The sequence below is a fragment of the Dermacentor albipictus genome, chromosome 8 (genome assembly GCF_038994185.2).
Source record: "Dermacentor albipictus isolate Rhodes 1998 colony chromosome 8, USDA_Dalb.pri_finalv2, whole genome shotgun sequence".
NCBI lineage: Eukaryota > Metazoa > Arthropoda > Arachnida > Ixodida > Ixodidae > Dermacentor > Dermacentor albipictus.
In genome coordinates this window covers 4,676,267-4,696,270 of record NC_091828.1, presented here as the reverse complement: position 1 = coordinate 4,696,270, position 20,004 = coordinate 4,676,267, and the positions used below count along the sequence as shown (strand labels likewise).

The window sequence follows — 20,004 nt, the reverse complement described above, 5'->3', positions numbered from 1 at the left end:
AGCTGTAGGGTTAGAGGCTTTGATACATTGATGTTTCTTGATCAGATCTTTCGTCTCCTGCCATAGCTTACTGGCATCCTGTCTAACGGAGTTACCGCTGTTTTATTGCACACTCTTTAATGAAGCCCATAAGATTGTCGTTCATATCTTCAACACTAAGGTCTTCTGCCTGAGTAAAAGCCGAATACGTGTTCTGTAGCTTGATCCGTAATTCCTCTATTTTCCCTCTTACCGCCCTCATTGATCGGCTTCTTATGTACCAGTTTCTTACGTTCCCTCCTCAAGTGTAGGCTAATTCAAGTTCTTACCTCGATTGATTGAAGTTACGTAAAATACCCTGTATGTGACAGAAATGTATTCCAGCGTTTGACCTGCAATATCCATTTCGTACAGAAGACGTTCCTATTTTGGACGGCATAAATGTTCCGCGAATTCAAGTTAAGAGCATGGTTTTCGACCGGTGGCTCGGTCTTTTTGCAGCTGTGTGATTCCCTATGAAATTGTGGGTTCGATTTCCGACGTCATCGGCTGTTTATCATCGGCATCATCGGCTGTTTATCAATGCAGCTGAACACAGATACTTTTCTTTACCACGCTATCAATGTATGGCACTACAGGTGAAAAAAATAAACGCGAACCCGACCACTATGGCCATCTTTAAAAGCACTTGTTCCTTTGAGGCAATATACTCTGTCAAATTAGGAACAGTAGTAGTGAACAAAAATCGAGGTGAACATGAATGAGCTATGTCAAGTACATCTAATTCAGTGGTAACCCAAAAATTTTAGATGATGCGTGTGGCAGATACTAAGCGGGCTGTCCGATATAAAAAGCTTAAATTGTGGGGTTTTACGTGACAAAACCACGTTATTATTATGAGGCACGCCGTTATGGGGGACTCTGGAATAATTTAGACCACCAGTGGTTCTTTAACATGCACTTAAATTCAAGTACACCGGTGTTTTCGCATTTTGTACCCCATTGCAATGCGGCTGCCGGGGCCGGTACTCAATCCTGCGACTTCGTGCTTCAACTAACAATGTGAAGCCAAGTAAAAACTAAAAATATCAATTATGTCCCTTCATCGTCTTTTTTTGTACGTTGTGGAACTCACAATTGAAGCACTATTTTATGCCTTTTTTACCGCTTTTCTTATGCTGTTATTGAACTAATGCTTGTGGTACTTTTTTTCTTTGATACCAGGTGATTTGGTCCATCTCATTTGTATTTTATGTATGTTCTACTCTTACTGCTGATGTAAAATTTATTGGAATATAGTTGTATTCATCTACTTCCTTAACATTACCACCATGCATTGTAATTAGGTTTGTTTTCGATCAGTAGTCACATAATGTCTGAGATTAGTGTTTGGGTTATTATGCGCAATTTCGTATGTATTTTTTGCCTTATATGCATCCTTACGTTGCTGTATTTGCCTGTCTCTGGCAATTGTACTGGGTCGTGGTTCTACTCAAGCCGTCTAGCGACTTTTTGACCGCCGCCCTCAGCATCCCCAATTTTGGAATAAAGTTTTATTTGAACACCCAAGCCACAAAGGAACCATGGCGGCTCAGATGTAAACATGCTCTGGAAGGTTGAATTCAAATGTTGACACTCCTTTTATTAGAGGTGAATAGTGAGTAGAAGTGACTGGATTTGCACAATACTCATTTTGTTGAAGTCAAAGAAGCTATCTGTGTGTTCAGGTCCTCTGTAAATATCTTGCTCCTAGCATAACAAGTACCCGGCAATGTCTCTCAGATAGTATGGACCCGATTTGAAAAAGAAACACGGATAATTTTGCTTAGGAAGACACCAGTAAGTTTTCATAGCACTGAATCAGTATACTACTATACTTAGGGTGAATTTTATCCTAATTGAGATGGCGTCAATTAAAAATTTATGCGCAGCTATAAAAACGTAGAGAAACATAGCTAGCAGAGGCGTTATCACCGATAATTTCCATTTGACAGGGAAAGCCTACGCACATAAATATTACGGAAGAACGTGCCTCACGATGACTGTATACGATAATGCAAATAGCAATCGAGCAATTTATTGAGAGACCGTATTAGTGAGGTGACGTTTATTTTGCACTTGTACTGGTAATTCTGCGACTTTCATTGCTTCAGCTGTGCACGACATACTCTGATATCGTCCGACTTTGCTGTGGCACTCACTTCTCACAGTACGCCACAAGTATGGCCGCATGTTCACTACTGTATGACACCGACACAGTGATGAAGGAATGACGATGAATGAATAGTATCGATGGAACGCCAAGAGCTTATAAAGGCGACGCCATGACGACAAAGAGATATTAATTTTTAACTTGTGGGGATGTTATAGTGACGACCTCAGAAGTATAATGCGATCAACAGCTGTACCCCAGCAAAAAGAAGGGGGGGGGGGAGCATCTTATTGACCAATGGCGATGACGCAACCATAGCCTCATAATAAGGCTTGAGTCTATCGACATGAACAATTTCGCGTCCCCGGCGAAGATGGTCGAGCGTCAGAAGCTCGAGGATGAAAAAAAAAATATGGGGTTTTACGTGCCAAAGCCACTATCTCATTACGAGGCAATCCTTAGTGGGGAACTATGGATATTTAGACCACCTGGGTTTCGTTAACGTGCCCCTAAGTGTTCAAACATGTTGTTGACGGGTGAAGTTTGGGTAATGACATGATAAGGACAATCACATTTCGGTAGTACTTTGGAAGAGAGGCCTGGAGTGGTACGTGAGATCGACAGACAAACAAGGCATTCAGTCGGGATGGTTAAAGCAGGTCGGCCATCGTCACGTCGAAGCTTTTTGCGCGATTGGCCAGCGATAGTGAGGCAGCTGTCGAGCGGTCGACATTCCTCGGCATGCTTTGCGGAGGTAGAAATCTAAATGCACGTTGATATATCTGGTTCATATGGAATGATCGCGTCGATAGTACTGGTTAGTTCAGGGTGGTAGATAAGGAAAAACAGAGAGATTCAAGTCGTGGCTTGTTTGACAGTGTTGTAGGCGTATGTTACGAACAGCACGGCAAAGTCCGAGTTAAAATGCTCCGAGGCGACATATATGGACAGCAGGAACCAGTCCGTCAGACCATTTGTAGTGGGGTGGCGTTATTGGTGCGATGCAATAGGTAGCATTGATGGAGGAGAGACTTTATTGCTTCGGAAAAAGACACGCATCCTCGGTTACTCAAGAGTTTGCGAGGAGCGCCATGGCGTAGAACGAGGTGATGGAGGATGAAGGAAGCGACTTCGTGCGCTGTCGCGGCATGCAGGTCAACGGCTTCCGCATGTAGCGTCAGGTGATCGCCCGCGACTATGCTCGAATGGTTGCCAGCAAACGTAGATAGGAGAGGACCCTATAAATCAATCCGGACGCGGTCAAAGATTTGGCCTGTGCATGGAAGAGGTTTTAACGGAGTGGCTGGATGAGGGACTGGTTTGCGACGTTGGCAATTGAGGCACGAGTTGACATATTTGCTGACGTAATGGCACATGCCTCGCCAATAAAGTCCAAGGCAGGTGTAGGTCGTGGACACGCCGCCATAGCAATACTTCGGGTCGGCGTGAAATGAACCGCAGACATCGCTACGTGGTTGGCGCGGCATCACTAGAACCCACTTGCGGTGATTACAATGAAAATTTCAACAGTACAGAAGTCCATCTCAAATTTGGAAATGTGATGCTTGACGGCAAGGTGCACTAGGCACCGGCAGTGCGACCGCATTTTCTAGAAGGTTCAGAAGAACGGCTACCCACGGGTCCTTTTGCTACTCTGAGGCAAAGTTGGTGATGTCTAAAAGTAACAAAGCGGGCGTCAGGGGCAATACGCTGTCGACATCGGGTGGAGTTGGCGATCGTGACAAACAGTCGGCGTCAGAATGTTTGCACCCGGAGGGGTAGACAACGCTGATGTCGTATTCGTGCATACGTAGCGCCCATCGCGCGAGGCGGCCAGACGGTTTCTTGAGCGACGACGACTAGCAAAGTGCGTGGTGATCGACTACGCCGTCAACAACTCTACGGTAAAGCGAAGGCCGCAATTTAGCAAGAGCCCACACAGTGGCTAAGCATTGCTTTTCAATCATAAGGTAGTTGGCTTCAGCTTTGGTAAGAGTTCGGCTGGCTTTGGCTATGACGTACTTGCCAGTGCCACATTTTCTTTGTGTTACCACTGCGCCAGTGTTAGTTTCCGTAGGAGTATGAAGAAGACAGCATAATGTCAACCATATTAAGAAGCGAGAATGACGACAATAGTATGACCAAGAAACCGTGGCGACACTAGTATGGCAGCAGATGAACAATAGTGTTCGTGGGTCGATGCCATAATGACAATGATGGAATGAAAACCGTGGCGTCATCATCAACATCAGCCTGGCTCCGCCCGCTGACGCGCAAAGGCCTCTCCCATACTTCTCCAACTACCCCGGTCAAGGAATAATTGTGGCCATGTCGTGCCTGCAAACTTCTTAATTTCCTCCGCCCACCTAACTTTCTGCCGCCCCTACTACGCTTCCCTTCCCTTAGGATCCAGTCCGTAACCCTTAATGACCATCGGTTATCTTCCCTCCTCATTACATGTCCTGGCCATGGCCATTTCTTTTTCTTGATTTCAACTAAGATGTCTATAACTAGCATTTGTTCCCTCACCCAATGTGCTCTCTTCTTATCCTTTCTTTTTCTTTTTTTCTTATTCTTTTCTCTGTATAGCGGAGTTACCACCGACTTTTATTGCACACACTTCAATTATTCTCATAAGATTGTCGTTCATTGTTTCAACACTAAGGTCCTCTTCCTGAGTTAAAGCCGAATACCTGTTCTGTTGCTTGATCCGGAATTCCTGTATTTTCCCTCTTACCGCTAACTCATTGATCAGCTTCTTATGTACCAGTTTCTTCCGTTCCCTCCTCAAGTCGAGGCTAAGTCGAGTTCTTACCATACTATGGTCACTGCAGCGCACCTTGCCGAGCACGTCCACATCTTGTATGATGCCAGGGTTAGCGCAAAATATTAGGTCTATTTCATTTCTAGTGTCGTCATTCGGGCTCTTCCACGTCCAATTTCGGCTATCCTGCTTGCGGAAGAAAGTATTCATTATCCGCATATTATTTTGTTCTGCAAAGTCTACTAAGAACTCTCCCCTGTTATTCCTAGTGCATATGCCATATTCCCCCACTGACTTGTCTCCAGCCTGCTTCTTGCCTACCCTGGCATTGAAGTCGCCCATCAGTATAGTGTACTTTGTTTTGGCTTTACCCATCGCCGATTCCACGTCTTCATAGAAGCTTTCGACTTCCTTGTCATCATGACTGAATGTAGGGGTGTAGGCCTGTACGACTATCAATTTGTACCTCTTGTAGCGAAGAGAGACGCCAGTGGGTTCAGCGCTACTGGCTCTAAACGGTAGTGGGTCGAGCGCTCCTGCTCAGCAACGGCTCTCGTGCTTGGAAGCTGTGACTGCCCTGCCCGTCGACGTTGCGCTGCTCCGAGCTCTGCCTAATAAACACCGTTAGAATTGGTGGAGTGTGCGGGGTACCCTCAGACGATCATCCTGGAACCCCGGTATCGTACCCTACCATCTACCATGCCCCAAGACGCCTCCCAGCAAACGCCTCCGCCTGCACCCACTGCGTGTCCCGGGGTGCCTCGTCATCGCGACCCTCCTATCTACACTGGAGCGGACGACACTGACGTGGACGAATGGCTCACGGCGTACGACAGGGTAGGCGACCATAACAAGTGGGACGAAGCGGCCAAACTGAGCCATGTTCTATTCTACCTCGCTGGAGCTGCCAGCCTGTGGTATAAGAACCATCAAGCAGAGTTCCAGACATGGTCGGAATTAAAGACTTCCCTCGCCGATGTATTTAGTCGCCCTGCTGTTCGCAAGCTACGTGCCGAGCAACGTTTGCGAGAACGAGCTCAACAGCCAGGCGAAACGTTCACCAGCTACATCGAAGATGTCCTGGACCTATGCAGGAAAATCGATTCGACCATGGCGGTGTCTGATCAAATCCGAAACATCCTGAAGGGCATAGAAGACGACGCCTTTAACATGTTGCTGGCCAAAAGTCCACGCTCTGTGGCTGAAATTGTCACACTGTGTCAGAGCTATGAAGAACTCCGCAGGCAGCGGTCACTGACCCGTCGATCTATACCGCGTGACGAACACCTCGCTGGTTTGGCCGCCATGTCCAACCAGGCAGCGTTGCTCGCAGAAATTAAGGCGTTAATCCGCGAGGAAGTTGCCCGGCAACTCTCGTTGATGGATTTTGCACAGCCGCAGTCGGTACACGCGCCTACGCCAAGTTTTGCGCCTCCGCTTCGCCGTGTCATAGCGCAAGAACTGCATGAGGTTTTGCCTGAGCACCACCAGCGTGTTGCTGCGGCTGCGCCTCACAGCTACGCCGAAGTCATGGCCAGGCCCCAACAGATCCCGACAGCTGTGCCACTCAGCTACGCGGAAGTCGTCACCCAGCCTCAACAACTCCCCCAACGGGGACCTTTCACGTACGCCGAAGTCCTCACTATGCCCCGACAACAACCTGCTATGCAATCAATTCACCAGCCGCCACGTCCAGCGCATCCTTCCACATGAATGGGACCCGCCGCAACGACTCGGTGGCGTACAGCGGACAATTGACCGATATGTTTTGCGTGCGGCTACGCAAGCCACGTCGCACGCTACTGTAGTCGCGTGCAGTCGCCTAGCGCTACACCATATGGGCCAAGTTCTATGGCAGGTTCTCCGCGCCCTTATTACGACTACGAACCTCGGGCAGCGTCACCACCATTCCGCCGGTCCGCCAACATCCGCCGCTCAACTTCTCCACGCCGACGCCCCCCATCACCGATGCGGCTTCGGCCCGAAGCTCGGGATGAGAAAAACTAATCGTCGCAGTCCATGAGGCAAGGACTGCGACACCATCGAAACGCGGAAGTCCTCAACGTAGCCCGACCAATGTGATAGACGTGTTAGTTGACGGTGTGCGCACATATGCCCTCGTGGATACCGGAGCCGCTGTATCAGTTATGGACGCAAAGCTTTGTCGCTTCCTTCGAAAGGTTACGACGCCCATTGCTGGACTCGCCCTCCGAACAGCAGGCGCACAGCGTATTCACCCGATTGCGGCGTGCACCGCTCGTCTTCTCATCGAGGACGTTGTATACGCCATCGAATTTATTGTGATTTCCTCGTGCTCCCACGAAGTTATTCTGGGGTGGGACTTTCTCGCCCGCCACAATGCCGTCATTCATTGCGCACGGGCCGAACTAGAACGGTCGGCGATCTCAGATATGACGCTTGCCGATAATGCTTCTTTTGCGAACAAACTACTCGTCAGGCACGACACAAACGTTCCTGCTTACTCGTCAGTGATTGTATCAATGCAGTGCAGCAGACTCTCTGACGCCATCGCACTACTTTCTCCGTCGGGCCACGTTTATACTCGAAAAGGTCTGCTGCTGCCTTTTGCGACTGTGAACGTCAAACAGGGCTCCACAGCTATTATTGTCTGTAATGCCTTCTCACACCCTGTGATGCTGCTTCAAGGTGAATGTCTTGGCCACACGGAAGTGATCGACGCCGTACAAATTACGGATGTTCCCGAAGACGCGTCCTGCGCCAGTTACAACACGCTCGATTCTCTCTCTACGTCGGACCCTTTACCCACAGGAGTGTTCGATTCATCTATTGCCGATGGCCTCACCCCACCTCAGCGTTCGCAGCTTCTGCGCCTCTTAGAAGAATTTCGTTCTCTTTTGATGTCGGACAAGCTTCCCTTGGCCGGGCGTCTGCTGTCACGCACCATATTGACACTGGCTCCCAACCGCCATTGCGGCAACGACCATATCGGGCTCTGGCACAGAACGTCGTGTGATTAATGAGCAAGTGGACGATATGCTTCGCCGCGAAGTGATGCGGCCCTCGAACAGTCCATGGGCATCTCCTGTCGTCCTTGTTACGAAAAAAGACGTTTCGGTACGGTTCTGTGTATGCTATCGGCGCCTGAACAAGATCACTCGCAAAGATGTATACCCGCTGCCGCGAATCGATGACGCCATCGATAGCCTACACGGAGCAGAATTCTTTTCATCTCTAGATTTACGCTCCGGCTATTGGGAAGTACCCATGGCTGACGTCGATAGGCCGAAGACAGCCTTTGTCACACCCGAAGGCTTATACGAATTTAACGTCATGTCGTTTGGACTTTGTAATGCGCCAGCAACCTTTGAACGCATGATGGACACAGTTCTCCGTGGTTTGAAGTGGCACACGTGCTTATGTTATCTCGACGACGTTGTTGTTTTCGCCTCTGACTTCACCACGCGCCTTCAACGCCTACGGCGTGTTTTGACGTGCTTAGCAAACGCTGGCCTCCACCTGAACCTAAAGAAGTGCCAATTTGCAGCGCGGCAGCTCACGATACTAGGTTACGTCGTCTCGAAGGATGGAATCCTCCCCGATCCAGACAAACTGTGCCGTAGCTGAATTTCCTAAACCGACGTCCGTCAAAGAACTGCGCAGTTTTGTAGGTTTGTGTTCCTACTTCAGGCGCTTCATTCCCACTTTCGCCGCCATCATATCGCCCCTGATGAAGCTCCTTGGCAGCAACGGACCTCTCCATTCGTGGTCGTCCGAGTGCGACGAGGCGTTCACTAAGCTCCGTCGTTTGCTGACGTCTCCTCCCATTTTGCGCCACTACGATCCAACGGCACCTATTGAGGTACACACAGATGCCAGCGGTGTTGGCCTCGGCGCTGTCCTAGCGCAGCGCAAAGAAGGGTTTTCTGAATATGTTGTGGCATATGCAAGCCGTATGCTTACTAAAGCCGAGACCAATTACACCGTCACGGAAAAAGAATGCCTGGCGATCATCTGGGCGCTTACCTAGTTCCGGCCCTATTTGTATGGTCTACAATTTGATGTCACGGACCACCATGCACTATGCTGGCTGTCGTCATTGAAGGATCCCTCAGGCCGTCTCGCCCGCTGGGCGGTTCGCCTACAGGATTACGATATCCGCGTACTGTACCGGAACGGACGCCAGCACGCTGATGCTGACGCCCTCTCACGTTCTCCCTTGCCAGTCGACAATCCCTGCTGCGCAATATCCCAGCTTGACGTTTCTTCCGTCGACATTGGGACCATCGCTTCTGAGCAGCGCAAGGACCCCTGGATCGCCTCCATCATAGACCGCCTTGCTGATCCGTCATCGCAGCCGACCACTCGTGCATTGCGCCGTCAAGCTCGCCATTTCACCATTCGAGATGACCTGCTTCACCGACGCAATTACACCTCTGACGGGCGCCAGTGGTTATTAGTTGTACCTCGAAGCCTGCGTTCTGAAATCTGCGCATCGTTCCACTCTGATCCACAGTGGGCTCACTCGGGACTTTTCAAACCTACCAGCGCCTCCGACGACGCTACTACTGGCGGGGAAAGTACAACTACATTGAAAAGTTCGTTCGCTCATGCCCCGACTGCCAGCGCCGAAAATCTTCACCCCACCACTCGCCAGCTGGTCTGCAGCCTCTACCCTGCCCTACCCGGCCGTTCGGGCGCGTTGGCATCGATTTGTATGGGCCACTTCTTCTGACGTCGTCTGGTAACCGCTGGGCCATTGTGGCAGTAGATCACCTTACACTATACGCTGAAACCGCCGCTCTCCCAGCAGCTACAGCGCGCGATGTTGCATCATTCCTGCTACGCCGACTCATCCTGCGGCATGGTCCACCTCAAGAACTGCTCAGTGATCGCGGATGCGTCTTCCTGTCGGAAGTAGTTGAAGCGATTCTCAAAGAGTGCCACGTTGTTCATCGTACGACTGCGGCGTACCACCCTCAAACGAATGGCCTCACAGAACGCTTCAACCATACGCTCGGCGACATGCTTTCAATGTACGTTGCTTCCGCCCACACGAACTGGGACGCCGTTCTGCCATTCGTCACCTACGCGTATAATACCGCTACGCAGAGCACCACTGAATTTTCACCCTATTTCTTGGTGTATGGTCGACACCCTTCGCACACCATTGACACCATTCTGCCATACCGGCCGGATGCATCCGAGTGCATGCCTATTTCTGCCACGTTCAGACATGCAGAAGAGTGCCGCGACCTCACACGGGCCTTTACTTCCGCTGATCAAGAGCGCCCGAGGTGCACTCGCGGTGACCCCACTGCCACGGTCACCTTCGATCCGGGAGCGCTCGTGTGGCTCTCAGTTCCTTTAACTGCCCCTGGCCTCTCATCAAAACTAGTCCCTAAGTATGAAGGCCCTTATCGTGTTCTCGAACGCGCATCTCCTGTGAACTATGTCATCTAACCAGTTGAGCCATCTTCAGACATGCGCCGCCGTGGACGAGACATTGCCCATGTCGACCGTTTAAAGCCTTACTATACGACCCGCTCATCGTGACGAGCGGTTAGTTCACCGGACGGCTCTCTTCTCGCTCCCGGGGGATGATTGTAGCGAAGAGAGACGCTAGTGGGTTCAGCGCTACTGGCTCTAAGCGGTAGTGGGTCGAGCGCACCTGCTCAACAACGGCTCTCGTTCTTGGGAGCTGTGACTGCCCTGCCCATCGACGTTGCGCTGCTCCGAGCTCTGCATAATAAACACCGTTAGACTCTTAATAATTTTCACAACAAGACCTGCCACCCTCGCGTTAATGCTATAGCGTTCCTGTATGTTACCAGCTATATTCTTATTAATCAGGAATCCGACTCCTAGTTCTCGTCTCTCCACTAAGCCCCAGTAGCACAGGACGGGAACACTTTTTAGCACTGTATGTGCTTCATTTCTCCTCCTAATTTCACTGTGCATTATTATGTCCCATTTACTGCCCTCTAATGTCTCCGATAGCACTACTAGACTCGCCTAAGTAGATGACGTTCTAGCGTTAAACGTTGCCAGGTTCACATTCCAATGGCGGCCTGTCCGGATCCAGGGATTCTTAGCAGCCTCTGCTGCGTCACAGGTCTGACCGCCGCCGTGCTCTGTGGCTTCGCAGCTGCTGGGGACTAAGGGCAGGGGTTTGATTGTTGTGTTCATATAGGAGGTTGTGGCCAAGTACTGCACCAGGGTGGCCAATCCTGCTCTGGTGATGAAGTGCGTTACCGGTTCTGGTCACCGGGTTCAGGCCGCACTCCAGGCCTGTTTTTGAAATTTTATCAACACGCGGATTCTTTTTATCCGGTGGAAAATTTCGCGGCACTGCGATTCGAACCATGGTCCTCCTACACGCGAGGCGAATGCTCTACCTCTACGCCACCGCTGCACCTCAGGATTGAATGAGGATTCAGCATAATCAGGATTGAATGAGGAACAACGAATGAGGAACATAATTACGAACAAGAGATGTCGTCGATGAATCGACGAAGGTGGTATGAACATGACAGCAATTCCACAATGGGAGGACGTAACTGATGTAATGATGACCGTGAAGCAACATCGTGATGACAAATAGCATGACAAGAACGGTATGACGATGATGGCATGACGAGATTCGCATGTGGAAGTTGCAATTACGACTATGGAAAGAGCGCGTCAGGATTCCGACAATCGTATAACAACGAATGTATGACGACGATGAAGTGACGACGATGGCATCGCAACGGCATGATTGAAATCGGATGACGAGTATATGACGAAATTGGAGTGACGATGACTGTATCGTGAAACATGTATGACTGAGATGTCGTGACGACAATAGTATAAAGAGAATTGGATCACGAAGCTGGAATAACGTCGATTGAACGACCACGACGGCATCACAAGGTGGTGCGACAAGGAATGCACGAATTTTGTATGTCGATGGTGGCACGACAAGTGTCAGATGAGAAGGCGGAGCTGAAATGACGACGAAAGTGGTGCGACGTCAACACCGTGACGACAGTTACATGACGTTACTGAAGTAACGACGACCGCGAAACGCTAACGTGACGACGATAACCTGACAGCGATACGATGACGACGCCATGACGGGAATCGGCTGCCAAAGTTACTATGACCATTATGGCCGGAGCGCGATGGAATCCCGAGAATGGTATAACGACTAATGCATGACGAGCACTCAGTGACGACCAGGTGATGGTAACGTATGAGGAGAACGGGATGACGAAGAATGAGGGTGACATTGGTGTGACAATCGCTATATCACGAAGCTTATACGATCGCCATCGTGGGCGTAAATACGATAGTATGACAAAAGTCTAATCTTGAAACTGCAATGACGATGATGAAAGGCAACAACGGCATCACAAGCATGAGCCCATGCCTAGTGGACCAAGCGGTAATACAAATTTGGCCGATGGGTCGGCGTAGAAGCTGTAATGCCGGTTGCATGACGCGAATAATATCGCGCATCTGAAGTGACGACAATGAAGCGAGAATAATGGCATTACGACCAGGAGCACATACCTGGTGCACAGACAGACAGACAGACAGACAGACAGACAGACAGACAGACAGACAGACAGACAGACAGACAGACAGACAGACGGACAGACGGACGGACGGACGGACGGACGGACGGACGGATGGACGGACGGACGGACGGACGGACGGACGGACGGACGGACGGACAGACGGACGGACTCAAAACGGTTTAAGTAGGCAAAGAATGCTATTGGCATTTAATATAAAACGCTCTAATCACCCACCAACGCACCACCAACGCACCAACACACAAAAGCAGTGCCCTAAAACCGGATCATTAGGTACGGAAAGTATTTCGAAATGTATTGCTGCACAAAATGTAACTGCGCATTGACTGTTTCCACGACTCACTTGTAGCAATGAAACCATATCAACACACGAGCTATCTCAGTATTTGCGGAACAGGTATCTATCTACGTAAGTATCCTGACCAAATATTTTTTGGGCGAGATTTCCCAATCAGGGCGCTTGAGGGCGCTGCTTTGTCGTGCACATTGTGTGGGTCGGTTCGTATTCAAGCGGTATTTTTCAGGTCTCGCGAGCTTTGTTCTTTAATTGGAAAAATTAAGCAGTTTATAAGTATCTTGCGCAAAAGAATCCAGTTCTATGTTTCGTGTAGCTGTCTACAGCTTCCTTATTGGCATCCCGTCCTTTGCTTTATCAATGACAGTAATTATCGAGTTAGGTCCTTATTCGTAGTTGAATACATGGATATCGACAACCAAATAATTACTGATGACTTCTCTATGGCACAGGCAACTACGCCTGCTTGAGATTGTTCTCATTAAATACTACAATAGATCATTAGAGCTTGGACACTCTAAGTATTCGATGTTCTCGGCAGATATGCTGCTCGACATAATGTACAAATGACATCTCGCTTTTTAGACACTTGTCGCGTGGCGTCAATTTGTGTCCTGGTATCAATGGTTACACGCCGGTTGAATGCGACATATTTGGAGATAATTTAGATCATACCAATGCACAATGAATTCAAGCGGCTAGGTATGACACTAACCAAAATTAGATCCTGTCAGTCAGCAGTCTGCAGACAAGCGTCAGCTGGCGTGCAGAAAGAATCATTACACTCACCTTCACCTTGTTGTCGAACACCTCCTGCCAAACCACGTAGCTCTTGCGCAGGGTCTGAATAATTTCTAGCAATCTGCGGGACACAGCGCATTGGATAATTACAGAGCATGTGCGAACCTTGCAGGTAAATACGACATTCACGTGCAGGCAAATCACACAGTGCTATAAACTGTGCGTGACCTGGGGAAAGTAGATTTATGTGATCCAAAGGAGGAGCACAATGCCACATGAGGTAGCTTGTTTTTGGGTTGGTAGTCATTACTAGGTGAAGTAATGGTAACGCAAATTAAAGAAACGCAAAAAACGTAATACTGGACAACCTGCGCGCTAAACTAATTTAAAAAAATAAATTGAGGGGTTCTACGCACCAAAATCAAGATTTGATTATCAGACACGCTGTAGTGGGATACGACTCCGGCAATGTTGACCACCTGGGGTCCCTTTAATGTGCACCAAATTCACGGTACACGGGTGATTTTGCATTATCGCTCCCGTCAAAATGCAACCGCCGTGGCCGCGATTTGATGATACCTTGGGTTTAGTAGCGCATAGCCGTAGCCATGACGTCACCATGGCTAGTAGGCTGTAAATTCACAATTGATCTTATACAGGAGCGCCATAGCCAATAGCTATTCCAAACTTTTCCACTCCAATTCCACAATCAGCCCTCTCAGAATCGTCAAAAGCTTTTTTTGGGCCACCCCCCATTTCGCCTCTCTGCCACGCGACGTCACGAAAACAGCGACAGCTCCCACCAGACATGGCGAGTACACGCTGGTTATGCGTGACTGCACTGAAGAAAAGAAATATAGCTATTTCTGATTCGATTATTTTCCGCCATCAGTCATCCGGTATTGGTGAGAAGTTTTCGGGCTGCACCCACTTCACCTGCCTGTCACGCGACGTAGCAAAATCGTGAGAACTCACCACGTCAATGTGACGTGTACGCGTTAAAGATGCATTATTATGCCGAACAAAACTGTTTTTTTAGAATAGTCGCAGGCTGCCCCGTTCCGAAAGGAATAAAAGATAGCTGCCGCCTTTAGCTCAAGCAATGGCTACTCGCACCTGCTGAAGAGCTTGGGTTTATTTGCGTATAATAAATCTTTTTGCGTGGATGTGTAACGTTTTTTGACCTCGGTCTGCCAATTCTTCTTTGCTGAGGATCCATTATAGCGGCATTCTTAACCTTCCGTTCCACGCTGCCGCAATTTTCGGCCAGCCACCACAAGCTAAGTAAGGGAAGGCTGACCAATCGCAGGCGCCAACACCACCCTCTAATGATCTATTTTCAGTGCGCTGGTTCGGCCCCATCAAAGCCCTCCCCACTTGAGCGTGCTTCTCGCCTCCTGGCAGCCAATTACAAAAGAATAACCGCTCAATGTAGGCAACACTATTTATTTCGAAAGAAGCGTCACCTCCTATAAACTGGGAGAGCATTTGATTGGGCTGTTCAATTAACGCTACTGGTCAGCGCCGGATGCTTGCGTCGTGGTTACGCAAATTTGACGTCAGGAGATTGGAATAAAGACGCATTCGAATAGCTTTACGTTGTAGGGCTTGATGGCGCTATAACCTAAATTTATTCCAATCTTTTCTATTCCAATTCAGCAATCAGCCCTCCGCCATCGGTCAAAAACTTTTTTGGACCACCCCTACTTCACCTGTCTGCCATGCGACATCACGAAAACCGCCATAGCTCCCCATCAGACATGTAGACACTGATTATGCAGGATTTGACATAACAAAAGAAATATAGTTATTTTTCATTAGACTCCTATTTTCGATTAGCCCTCGGCTATTGCTAAAACGTTTTCGGGCTGCACACACTTCACCTGCCTGTCATACTACGCCACAAAACCGGGAATACACCCCGCGCCAAAGTTACGTGTACGCGGTAAAGATGCATTATTATGCCTCACAAAACTGAATTTTCTTCTGAATAGCCGCAGGCTGCCCCGTTCCGAAAGGAATAAAACATGGTTGCCGCCGATCGCTCAGGCACTGGCTACTCGCACCAGCCGGAAAGCATGGGTTTATTTGCCTATTATGAAGTTTTTTGCGTGGCCGTGTAGCATTTTCGAGCACTTTCGGCCCGTTTACGACCTCATTCTGCCAAATCTTCGTTGCTGAGGATCCTTATTACCGGCAATCTTAAGCTTCCGTTGCATGCCGCCGCGATTTTCGACCAACCACCACAAGCTAACTCAGGGAAAGTGGACCAACCGCAGACGCTGGCACCACCCTCTTGATCCAATCATCGATTTTCACTGCACTGGTTCGGACCTATTGAATCCCTCTCCACTTGAGCGTGCTCCTCGCCTCTTGTGAGCCAATTAGATAAGACAAGCCGCACAGCGTAATAAATGTAATTCGTTTATCAACTAAACAAAAGTGGCCTCCTATGAACGAGGAGAGCGTGTGATTGGTCTGTTCAGACAACCCTGCGGGATACCGCCAGATGCTTACGTCGGCGGTTACGAAATTTGACGTCAGGGGATTGGAATAAAAGCACATTGGAATAGTTTTACGTAAGAGGCCCCTCAGTGAGTCTCCTAGAACTCGAGAAAAAAACGTACAATGTGATGACAAGACGGTGTGCATGCGCAATGTACTGCACGGTTTCTTTCCGTCTTCCTTAGGCTGTAATAACTTGTGATTACAGCGTGCGTAGCGCTCAGTCTTATGTTCTATTTGTTCGTTGGATTGGCACGTGCTGTCAACTAGATTGGAAGAATAGAAAAGAAAAAAAAGTCGCAGTCTCGCCTGAAAGGCAAAGCACCAATTGCGATTGCAAATTAGTAGATAGGTACGGGAAGTAAGGATATATAGCTTTATCCGCGGTATAAACTTGCAGTCATTCGCTTACTAACTAAATTCACAAGGACATGGAAAAGACAGCACAGAGACAGCGCTCTTTCTGTGTGACTTTTTCTTTCTACGTCCTTGTTCAATCTTGCTTTCCCATTCTATCATGGATTCAAACCAACTAGCCTACCAACGTGTTTTAACAAAATTAACAAGCACAGTGACACGCGCACACAGGCAAACATAAGCGCATCTCACTCGATGAGCACGGAAGCTCACAGTCAGAATGCTGGAGTGAGGAATCGCGGCAGGAGCAGCGATAGAAATCACCTTTGTGCATCTCTTCAATGCGACCGAAACATCAAAAGCACTGCGCATACGAAGCTACTGACTCTACGCGTACTCTGCAAACATCGCAGATCGTTTTGAAGATGAACCCCCGCGGGCGCGCTCTTTGGCCACGTCGCAGATCGCTTTCAAAATAAGGTGCCTGCACGGCCGCGCTGTAAGCTGCAGCCACCGTAAATGAACGCAAAAACATGGAGGATGCTTAAGCTTCGCCTTCATGAGTGGAACGCGATGGCGTTATCGCATCTCGCTCGCACCGCCCGCTGATTCGCTCGGCATGCTCTTGAGTCACAGAAACACGAAACGTGTGCCTGAGCAAGCGGAACGAGCCAAACAATTCGGTGTCTTGGAGGGAGAAACGATGTACGCGAGCCAAACGTCGTGATCGGCACGGACAGCCGAGCCGCGACGCGCCATGAAGGCGGACGCGGTCATGGGGCTGACGCCTCGATGGGATCGTCCTCTATCTCGCTTGGGAGCACCACGCAGACGCATGACTCCTCGCCAGCAACACGGCACACATCGCTGGGGACGCTTTCGCACCAGACGCGCTACGGCGCAGCGACCACGTCAGACGCGTCCCGCATCGGACGCTGCACCTAGGAATCGCGCTGTGAGCGGAAAGAGGAGCCGCATCGCCTCAACGCGAGGGTTGGGGTGACGGACGCTGGAAGTTGGAAAGGGAGAGAGCGAGAAAACTTATTAATTCCGAGGGCATTGGGGCATACTCGCAGCGGTCTCCGCACGGCCTCAATGCGCTCAAACGAGACGAAGGGGAGAAGCGGGCGAGCGGCGCGCCACCTATCGGGGCAGCGCCGTACATTGTGAGAAGGGGGTCCGGTATGTCCTTTATTACTGTCCGGGTCCTATCTTTGGTGGCGCCAAAAACCAGGCGCCTAAATCTAGACATATGTGGTTGTCACGTGGTGCATATTTATTGCGATTAAGCCCTGTTACAATGAAATTTCTCGATCGAGGTTGGCTCATGTGTGAAAGGTGCGGAATGGACACAATTGTGGTTGAAAATGCACCGTGTAACACAGATTTCACAGATTTAGGGCAGAGGCCACACACTGCCCTGCATGTTTATTCATACGCCAAGTATGCTTGCAGTTTTGTGTATTATAATTAACATCTCAAATGAACGCTCTAGAGAACAAATTTATGTGGAAGAAATTTTAATGCAAACCTTCCAAGGCAGCCAACTGGTTTATCATCCGACCACTGCAGTGGGGTGAGTAGTGCCGGGTTACCAAAAAAGGCATGTGGGGCGTATTCTTGGACAATTAATTTCGGCGATACTATCGCTTTCGCGTGACATATGCTCAATCAGGAAATCAGCTCAACGGGTTTTGCTGCACCGACCAACTACCGCCCTGTCAGTGATATCACCTAAAGCGATCGTCGGATATACATCCGCGGAATCTATATATGAAATTCTAATTGGCCCTTTATTACCTAGGTTGTCGACACTATCGAATGCGATATTTGCGAGCTATATATTGAAGTTGGCGTTATTGTCCGTTTGATCACCAATACAAGGTACTGAAACATGCGCGAGGCATCGTCAAAAGATTATTGTCAGGCGCGATTTCGTGGATGTCGGGCGAGAGCACTACGTGTTGGGCGTAGTATATTCAATGCATTTGGTGTGGAACGCGCACGTACTCGTTCATGCGCACTCGCTATCTCCGATAAGCAGGGAAGCTCAGTTAATCGGTACAGGGTGGTGTCATGCCTAGCAGACGCAACTTGCGCTTCCAGTGAACTTTGTGCGCATGCGCTACTCTTGCTGGGCTTTTAGAAATGATGTTAGGTGCAAAAAATAAGACACCGACGGGCGCATCCTGGCTTTGAGCCGTTATCAGGCACTGAGCGGCCGGCCAGACGACGCTGGCGCAATACCATAGAGAAATTTCAACAAGAGCGGACACTCTCATACAGCCCCGAAGCCGAATTGACTGTAGCACACCAAGCGGATGGTATTAACTCCTTCCGGTTTCGGTTTGAGGCGCGCGCCTTTTGAACACCAGTTGGTACACGCCGCGCCGGCTCCGCTGCTCCGCGCGGCATTCATTTTTTTTCTCGCTTTTGCTGAACCCCACGTGGCCTTGGCGTGGAATCGTTTCATTACTGAGTAGAAATGACTGCGAACAGCCTTTACAAGACTGCGCCGAATCTGCCAGGTGCAATTTTATAAAGAAAATGAAAGACGTCTTCTGAAATCATGAAATGTTTATTTTGCTCCATATAAATGCTCGTTCCGGGCTTCTGCATTCATCCAAAGTTGTGGCACCAGGTAAGTGGCAGTCGGTACCGTACGAAGCTCCACTGGATGTCATCCGCTGAAAGAAAGTAAATTACAAGCATGTATCATTTTGGTATATTGACCTAACAGGAGTATTGCGTATAGAAGCTAAACGTGCGTAAGTGGTGAATGAGCGGCATTACAGATAAATTCACTTTTACGTGCAGTCGAACAAGAAAGTTTACGGACCACAGCATCTCAGAAAATTCAAAATATACGAGCAGCCTTTAAAAGAAGCCAGTAAAATTGGGCATCACAACGTTGTTCGCATATGCCACAAAAGGCTGGAAATGGGAATAGCAGGCTGTCTTTTGAGACTGAGGATATATTCAGCTTTTTGTCAGATCTCTTGGTCCGTAAACTTTTTTGGTCGACTGTACGTTCGCAGCAAAGACTCCTCCCAAACAGTGCCATAAAATGTGAAGAGAACATCCGATTTTCAAGCATCCCTCGCTTCCTGGGCATTATTTCCTGTGCTTTAATAGCGCAAATACACGGGTGACTGCGCGTTTCCAAAACAACTTGGCCTCAGTCGACGCGATGGTACGCCAAGTACACAGAGGTGGCTAGAACACAGGCTCAGCCAGACCAGGTTACGCGCTCGCAAATGACTTGTAGTGGCACTCAAGACAGATTCGTGGGTGCAAAGCCTGTTTTCAATCGCTTGGAATACATAGATATCATGTTCTTGAGCTCCTCCGTGTTATCTTTTAAAAGCGCGTCCTGCCGGCGCAAGCAACACTCCCGTGTTATCACTCTCGGCAATCGCTCATCGCGTTTTCGACAAGCGTGAGTACCGAAATAAGGTATATGTTATTGCAGGGCTATAAAATGCGTCACAAGCTTGTCCCACTAAAATTCAGTACACGCAAAACTAGCTCACTATGGCCGGCTTGCTTTTTTGCTAACAGCTTGAGAACCCCAGGCGCGGCGAGCATGCCTCAATATATTCCAAAAACTTACCAAATGGATTACAATATTTTTCGGGTCAGAGCATGC

General features: G+C 49.1%; 1 protein-coding gene across 3 annotated transcripts in view; it reads right to left on the bottom strand.

Moving 5' to 3' along the window:
• Positions 1 to 20,004, bottom strand: part of LOC135910447 (beta-hexosaminidase subunit alpha-like) — a 274,956-nt gene that overhangs the window by 82,625 nt on the left and 172,327 nt on the right. For all 3 annotated transcript variants that reach the window (XM_065442484.1, XM_065442483.1, XM_065442485.1), the window contains one exon: positions 13,542 to 13,614. In XM_065442484.1, coding sequence (XP_065298556.1) covers positions 13,542 to 13,614 — 73 coding nt within the window. The remainder of the gene's footprint in view (positions 1 to 13,541; positions 13,615 to 20,004) is intronic.